This window comes from Rutidosis leptorrhynchoides, chromosome 7 (genome assembly GCF_046630445.1).
Source record: "Rutidosis leptorrhynchoides isolate AG116_Rl617_1_P2 chromosome 7, CSIRO_AGI_Rlap_v1, whole genome shotgun sequence".
In the NCBI taxonomy this organism is placed as follows: Eukaryota; Viridiplantae; Streptophyta; class Magnoliopsida; order Asterales; family Asteraceae; genus Rutidosis; species Rutidosis leptorrhynchoides.
The window spans coordinates 134,558,047-134,567,275 of record NC_092339.1 but is presented as its reverse complement, the minus strand read 5'-3'; the positions used below and the strand labels follow the sequence as shown (position 1 = coordinate 134,567,275).

The following is a 9,229-nucleotide window of genomic DNA, read 5'->3' as shown; positions in this document are numbered from 1 at the left end:
GCGACCTTGGTTTGATGCGCTATTTTCTTGGCATCGAAATCAGTCAAGAAAATGAAGGCATCTTCATTTGTCAAAAAAAATATACAGAAATCTTCTAAAAAAGTTTAAACTATACGGTTGTAAAACCGTAGCCACGTCACTTGTTGCCAATGAGAAGATGAGACAAGAAGATGGATCTGAGAAAGCAGACGCTTCAAGATTCAGAAGTCTCATTGGAAGTCTACTATATCTAACAGCAACAAGACCAGACATCATATATTTGCAAGGTACCATGGACTATGGTATATGGTACAAGCTGACTACAGACTCGGAGCTTCATGGATACACAGACAGTGACTGGGCCGGATCGGTGGATGACATGAAAAGTACTTCAGGATACACATTCACACTTGGATCTGGTGTATTCTCTTGGACATCAAAGAAACAAGAAACGGTGGCACAATCGTCAGCAGAAGCCGAGTACGTCGCAGCTGCAAACTCAGCTAATCAAGCTATATGGCTAAGAAGAATACTAGAAGACATGGGCGAGAAACAAGATTAAGCTACAAAAATATTCTGCGACAACAAGTCCGCGATCGCGATGGCTAAGAATCCTGTGTTTCATGGCAGAACAAAACATATTGACATCAAGTATCACTTTCTACTAGAAGTCTCCGCCAAGAAAGATATTGAATTAAAATACTGCAAGACCGAAGAGCAGATTGCAGACATTTTCACTAAAGCACTACCAAGACCCAAGTTCGAGTTCCTACGTAACATGTTCGGAGTAACATCGAAATACATTAAGGAGGAGTGTTAAAATATTAATGTATTTATAGAATTATCTACAAAATTATCTAGATATTTATATCAAAAATATCTAGATATTATTAACAAAATTATCTAGATAGTTCTAACAAAAATATATAGATATCATTAACAAAAATATCTAGAAAATTCTATCAAAAAAATCTAGATATTTTTATCCACGTTTGAGGCCAATAAATAGGCATATGATCTTGCATTTGATGTAACAACAAAAAACATACAATTCAATTTCAAGTAATAAATACACAATCTTTCTAAATCACAAGTCTTCTCCACATCCCCTCTTTTAATACAAATCAACTAAACAGTACATACTTACTACATCTAAATCAAAACTAATCAACACTTCTAATTAATCAAAACACTACAACTAATTCTAACAATTACACAACAAAACAATCATTGCGGATTTAATGTGAACACTAGAAATCTTAATGTGCGTTTCGTTGCATCAAATCATATTAAATTTCCATCCCCGTCTTTCGTTATGATCATTATATATGTGATTATATCTGGAGTAATTATATTGGTTGATTCGATCTTCTTTACGGTATTGCTAAAGGATACTTATGTCATCCTGATGAAATGGTTAGAAATGTACCTGTTCAGTGGCAGGGATTTCTTTTAGATATGAAAAGAATAGGCAGGTTCAGTTTAGTAAATTAATTAGTTCTGTCATTAACTGCTTCTTACTAGTATTTTTTATTAGTTAATCATTCAAGTGTTTGCTAAAGGAGGTTACTATATTCCAGAACTAGCCAATATCATTATGGAAAATGTCAAGAATCTGAAAAGGCTCAGCCCCGTGATCAGCCCAAACGTCTCTCTGTCCGTGACCTAGCTAATAAGTTTGACAAGAAACCTTAATGTTGTGATTCCATGTTCTACATGGCTTCAGGCACAAATGATGAGGTTGGCGTTCTCTATTTATTTAATTATTTCTAAAGTTGAAAAAAATTGCTATAAAAAAAAGCTTGACATGCGTCTGTATTCAAATTAATTAATATCATAGTAAAAAGTTCACTTAATTTGTTTTAATACAGGTGTGTTGTGATCTAGGTTGTTATTGCTTGATTTCTATGTTAGCTAAACTAAATATAAAATTATGAAAGTTCCCTTAAATTATCATTTTCATGTATTTTCTGTAGTACTGGCATTTGCTGATATTTTAGATGGTGAGTGACTCCTCCAACTTCAACTACTTCAATCTTCCAATTTTTTTAAGGGTGATGACAGCGAGTCACAATTTGGATTGTATTTTTATTCAAACTTTTCGCAACACGTGATGGCGTTATATTCTTAGTCTCATTACTTCGACTTATTACATGCTAGTTGTATTCTACGATTTACGGAAAATGGATTTGCAGCGTCCGGAGGTGCTGCTCAAGTCACCAAAATACGGCACTGGAGTTGGTGAGTTAAATGGTATATCGAATACCACCGAAGCTTCACTTGAGTGGTATAGGAGTGAGATCCAACTTGGGGTACTGCCAACTCAGGTTCGATTCCGACTCCAAACACGGAATTTTCAACCAGGGGCGTAGCCAGAATTTTAAATCGATGGGGTCACAAAATAATACTTCGTATCAAATTATATCAAGTATAAAAATCGATAGGGTCCGGGTTTCTTCCAGGGCAGTAGTTGAGGCGGGTTATGCAATTACGGAAGATGAACGCGTGAGTGCTTAAGTCCCCCTGGGTGATCCCAAACTGATGTGAAAAAAAAAACATTTAAAAAAAAAACTCAAACCTTAAAATTTCATAGTTTTCCTAATTAGCTTGATGTAATGCTAACGAAAAGGAATGTGATAAATGGCCAATATCTTCTCTCTAAGATACATAGTAATTGTTAATACAATATTTGTTTTATTAAAAATAAATCTAAAATTAAAAAACACACTAACTGTGCTAATTAAACATACCATACGTGATACTGACACGTGTTGATTTTTTTCATAAAAACAAATAACCTAAATTAAATCTTTGCTAATGGAGTCCTATGTCCAATTAGGTTGGGATCCTTTGTGTGGAGTGCAAAATTTTAACAACTAATTGCTTGTTGGGCTCATGGATTGAGTGGGGGCCTGTGCCACCTCAAGTTTTGCTATACCTCCGCCCCAGTTTTCAATCTTTGATGGTACTGTCAACATCAATGCGATTTGGGAAGGTTCCTGGAGGGTTTTCCCGACCTTCGTTGGTACTGCCAACATCGTCGCGAATTGGGTTTCCTCCTGACGTGTGTGTGGTGACAAATGAGAGTATTCGATGTCGATATAGCCGTTTAATAAATTACTAGTAAAATGACCTGTGAAAATACGGGTTTGTTTGAACGAAACAGTTTAATGATATGTTTTAGGTATTAAGTGAATGTAAATGTTAAAGTCATTTAGTTTATTGCTCCGTGGAACCACGGATTCCGACTAAAAAACTTGTCGCTGATTTTACAAACATAAAGTTCGCTCAAAGTTGAATATTAATATTTATATTTTTAATAATAATAATTATTATTATTAATAATAATAAATGTCTTTTATATTTTTTTGGAAAAATAAAATTACAATTTAGGAGAGATTAATATTTTCTTTTATAAAAGATTTTGTATTTTTTTAATTAAATTAATATATAATTATGACATCATCATTATGAAAATTAAAGAATAGTTAGCTTAATGATGATATCATCATTTTAGAGATTTATTAGACTATATGGATATATTGAATATTAATGTCTATCTGATAGTGTATCGTGGAGTAAAGGAAAGCGTATGTGTATGTTGTTGCACTCCCTGCCTTTCAAAGGTGCTTAGAGGACGGACCGTGTGATTGGTAGCTTATGCTGAAAGAAAAAAAAAAGAATTCTCTTTTACATGTCAACATCATTGCGTATCATCTCATTTCGTATTATGAAGTTAATTAATTAACTAAAATACGCCAATAAAAGATGTAAATAAAATATGCATATAGTTTTTTAGATATATAACTTCATCAAAACAATCTTTCTGAATCATACACGGGTTATAATTAAAATTAAAATATAGATTGTTTAAACGTGATAATTAGCGTTATAATAATACTACTTATAATTATAGATAGATTGTTTAAACGTGATACTTAGCGTTATAATAATAATAATACTTGATACATATGTGAAAGAGCATATGCATAACATACAATTTTTAAATACTTATAATAATGTAATAATAATAAATGGAACGTGACCTCATGAACACATACTAAATTACAAAGGCAAGTGTGACGATATTGACCGCATATGAAAAAAATCAGCAAGTTACAATGACGTTATCACCTGCGTGATCAAAAGATACCTATATTTATAATAGGGTGTGAGAGTTTAATGTCAAAATAATATACTCTATACTTCCCATATCTATGTCCATTATTACTTTTATATATGTCACAAATTAATTATTTACTTTCATAAATAAAATAAATAATGTGATAAAGTTCTTTTGTATCCATACTTTATACATGTAAGTCAAAATGATAGATAAAAAGTAAGATATAAAACTGAAAAGTTAACAGAAAAATACATGTGTCCAGTGGCGGAGGATAGTGAAGGCAGGGCGGCCCCAGCTGGATTTTTTTTTTAAAAAATTTTACACTAAATTTTATTTTTACTAAAAAATAAGGTTTTTATTAGTGTTTACCTCAGCTGTAATGAAAAATCTAATAAGTTTTTACATCCGCCCCATCTGTGATCGGGTTCAAGTTCCGCCCCTGCATGTGTCAGGTATTTTTTTCCCATACTTTATGATTGAGAAAGACTTTTTTATGACATCATCATAATCCTCTTATATAAAGTAGTAGTAGTGGTGGTAGTATATAGTTATTATACTCTCCGTTAATAATTATATATATATATATATATATATATATATACATACAACAGAAGTACAAATGAGTTATGAAAAGTTGAGATAATCAATTGTTTTCAAGATTTTTAGAAGAATTTTGCTACAATGTGCCACCATGACACATGATAAGATGCATTAATGATTGTAATTATTTCCTTAAATAAGTTAAATCGTATTCAATAATGTTGAAAGATGTCAAAATAATATGTGTATTTAATATTATTTTGTCTTTAGAAAGAAAGTTTTGAGTTAATAAATGTTTTTTTAACATGTATCATATGGCACATGTTAGCAAATCCCTTTTTAGAAACTTATTCAATGGTTAAGAATTAAGATATATAAATTTTCACATTACATATAATAACTAATTCTCAAATTTAAACTATAATTATATAACTACTCGTGTATAAGTACGTGTTAATGGAAAGTACTAAAAATTATTCCATCCATTCAAAAAAATAGTCCTATATGACTTTTCAATGAATTTAAGATATAGTAATTTATTATCTAATTTGTCATTCATTTAATGTAATAATAAATTAATTGATATATTTAAAGTTGAATTTCTAAAATTTAAAGAGACATAGTCGAAATTTTAATAATATTTAATTTAATGATTATTTAAAGAAAAAAACAAACTTTCAAGTTATTCGTTAAGTTGCTTAAAAACTTGTATGTAGCAGTTATGTTGACTTACATGATGATTATAAAAAATATATAAGTATTTTGAACATTTTAACAGCAATCTTAGAATTGTTGGAAAAAAAATTTTAATTAAACTCTGAGTAAATTTTTGTTCCAATAAAAATAAGAGCAATTGCCATTTATTTTGAGTTATGCTAACGCGCATCTCTCTGACACATGTTAACCGTATTTAATGAACACCTAATGTTTTAAAATGTCTTAATTTCTAATTAATATTTATTAATTCAATCTACATATATTTCCTCATTTATACTTATATTAATCATGAATTATGGTAAATAAAGAAATAAAAAATGTTCAGTAAATACATGTTAATGTGAGTACTGTCGAGGGAGGGATGATGATGGTGTACATAATGAGGTCATCGTTGATAGAGTAACAGGGGAAGTTGGTTCCTCGTCCGGTTTCGGTGGAGTTGAGGGTCCTTCAAATGAGTCCAATACCGGTTCTCCTGATAGATTCACTTATAAATGTAGAGGAGGAAAAATATTACATATGAGCAACTTGAGGGTAAGTTTTCGTGACCTATAATCAAGGATAAGGGGAAGAATATCTTTTTCGATGAAGTGAATGACAGTGGTTGTTAGCTCTCAATCCGTTGTGTTTGGTTTTGGTGCTTCATGTTTTTTGCTTGGTGGTTTAGACGTGCGGTGTTTATTTTGTTTTGCGTGGTAGCGTTTTTTTATTTGAATTTTTGCTATAAGTTTCGATTCTGTTTGATTGTTTTTTGGTTAGGGCGAGGCTCGGAGCTAGATAGCGTGATTTTTTATTGGTTAGTTTTCTCGTTTTGAGGCTGGTTGGTTTCCCTCTTGCATCTTTTCAGTTGGCTCTTTCATTTTTAAGACCATTTGTATCGGTGGTGGGAGACGCCGTCACTTCCGACTGGAGGAGAAGAAACGCCGCAGAGGCGCCGTAACAAGGCGACACTTGATGCCATCACTTTGGCGTTTGGGGAGAAGAAACGGGAAGGGTAACGGATGTTGGTGACACGTGGCGAGCTCTGGTTCGTCTGTTTCTATTAGCCGTTGCATATAAAAAAAAAGTAATTTTTTTTTCCATATATATATGTACATTTACATGAATTTTTAACACACAAACTTTATCTATCCTAGTTCCATTCTTTTATTTTAATCAAATAACATACAAACAACAATTTTATTTTTTTTTCAAAATGAAAGATACTTACAAGATGCTCGAGTTTCTTGATGATGATTCCGATGATGAAAATATTGTTAGTTTTATTAATAGTTTAACGGAAGAAGAAGTCGATGGAGAAGCAAGCAGTTCGCGATTCCCTCGAAGCCGGGTTTATATTGCTAGGGATCGTGAAGATGCTGCTATAAGGTTATATAATGATTATTTTTCGGAGACACTAATGTATCCCGAAAATAAATTTAAGATACGTTATCGAATGAGTCGTCAATTATTTCTCCGAATTGTGGAAGGTATATCTAATTTTAATAGTACCAATATTCTTGAATATTTTTTGTTTTTTCAGGAACGTCCCGATGCAACAGGTCGTCAAAGTTTGACGATTCTTCAAAAGTGTACAGCGGCCATACGTCAAATGGCATATGGAACTACACCCGATTTGTTTGACGAAAATATAAAAATAGGTGAGAAAACGGCCGCTTTATGTTTAGATTATTTCTGCAAATGCGTATTTCATTTGTTTGCTAGAGAATATTTGCGAAAACCCACTGCCCAAGATATCGCTAGACTTTATAATTTTCACGAACAAAAACATGGTTTACCGGGTATGCTTGGTAGTATAGATTGTATGCATTGGGAGTGGAAGAATTGTCCTGTTGGTTGGCAATGGCAATACACAAGAGGTGATCAAAAAGGGCCTTCTGTAATGCTCAAGGTTGTAAAAGACGCGAGTCGGAGATGCATCGGTCATGCCTAAAAAACGACGCGTCAGACGCAACGGCGACGCAACGGGCGTTGACTAACATTGACTTTTTAAAATAGTTTTATTAAATATATATTTATATATGATATTATATAGATCAAATCTTTAAATATAAACTATATTTACAATAAACATGAACAATTAACAATTATTAACAATATTACAAAAAAAAAAAAAATTGACCGACTTTGACTGACTTTGATCGACTTTGACCGACTCTGACCGACTTTGACCGACTTTTTCCGACTTTGACCGACTTTTTACATTTGACCGACTTTTTAGCAACGACGCGTCGGTCATGCCTAAAAAACGACGCGTCGGCCGACTCGGCCGACTTTTGCAACACTGGTAATGCTTGAAGCAGTCGCCTCACAAGAATTGTGGATATGGCATGCATTCTTTGGTATGGCAGGTTCGAACAATGATATTAACGTTCTAAATGCATCACCAATTTTCAACTATATAAAAGATGGAACAGCTCCACCTTCACCATTTGATGTCAACGGGCGTCACTACGAAAGAGGGTATTACCTAGGCGATGATATATACTGTGACGACCCAGAGATTTTCGACCAAATTTAAACTTAAATCTTATATGATTTCGACAAGATAAGCAAAGTCTGTAATGTTGAGTTACAAAAGTTTGAAACTGTTTACATGAATTCATTTAACCTTTGACTATTCCCGACGACTCACGATACGATTGCTTGTAAATGGATATACATATATTTTAAATATATATATATATATATATATATATATATATATATATATATATATATATATATATATATATATATATATATATATATATATATTTGTATATAATAATATGAAATAGTATATGTCGTAATTTTTATAATTAATTTTGTAAAAATAATAATAATATATAAAAAGTATCTATATATAAATAAAATATATATAATATATCTATTTTGTAATTTCAAAGTTATTTAGTAAGCAAAGGTAACGCTCAATTTTCTTTCGATTGATAGTAAGCGAGTTAAAAAGGAACTTATGTGATTTTAAAATAAACGGTGATCCGAAAATGAGTAATATAAATTTTAGGCTTATTAAAAATGTATTTAGGAACTATTTGTTGAATTTTAAAACTTTTTATATTTTATTTGAGATTGGGAGTGAATAATTAATGTAATTTTTATTTAATAGTTAATGATCGAATTTTATACCATAATGACCAAAATAAATAAATATAGTTAATTTAAAAATATGGGATTGTTCTGAACATTTTTATCCGCCATTGATTAACAACAGAGCACTAGATAATATCCGAAATTGATATGTCGATAGACTAAAATTATTAAGAGGCTACTAACCTTCTTTTTCCACACGTTTGCAAACTGTTTAACTTAATTATTATTATTGTATTATATGATTCATTTGTCTTACTAATTGAAAACATATACATATGCATACTATGTGATCACGAGAATTCAATATATGATATTGTTGTTGCTTTTGTCACCTCCCACTTGTACTCTTTGTTTCCCACTAATTTGATGCATATTTATATACATGCATTTAGATGTAAAATTGATGATAATATCACAACCATTATATATCTCTTGGTTGACCCAACTTAACAACCATAAACACCAACTTAAACGTATACTTCATGTTTCTTTATAAATATGATGGATCCATATTCTAGTTAGTTATTTCTCAACAAAATAACCACCCAACATCTTGTTTTTCTGCTACTTTCGATCCCCTGTTGCTCGACAAACCCTCATCATCTCCGGTTTCTTCTAAGCCGAGATCCCCATAACCATTGAGTAAAACCGAACCCAAAAACCACCTTTATCACTGTTATCATCAAACGAACCACTATACTCATTCATGTTCTTGTTTTCTATTCTATCCGACACCACTTCAACCACTAAAATTACTACTCCTCATCGGTTTAA

At 31.7% G+C, this 9,229-nt stretch overlaps 1 protein-coding gene across 1 annotated transcript; it reads left to right on the top strand.

Moving 5' to 3' along the window:
- The first annotated feature begins 6,557 nt into the window (after positions 1-6,557).
- Positions 6,558-7,295, top strand: LOC139859622 (uncharacterized). The gene has a single exon (XM_071848400.1). It carries the CDS (start codon positions 6,558-6,560, stop codon positions 7,293-7,295), a length of 738 nt encoding a protein of 245 aa, XP_071704501.1.
- Positions 7,296-9,229: the final 1,934 nt, after the last annotated feature.

Excerpts from the sequence above, each read along its gene's own strand:
- LOC139859622 (XM_071848400.1), top strand. The coding sequence starts at position 6,558 with ATGAAAGATACTTACAAGATGCTCGAGTTTCTTGATGATGATTCCGAT.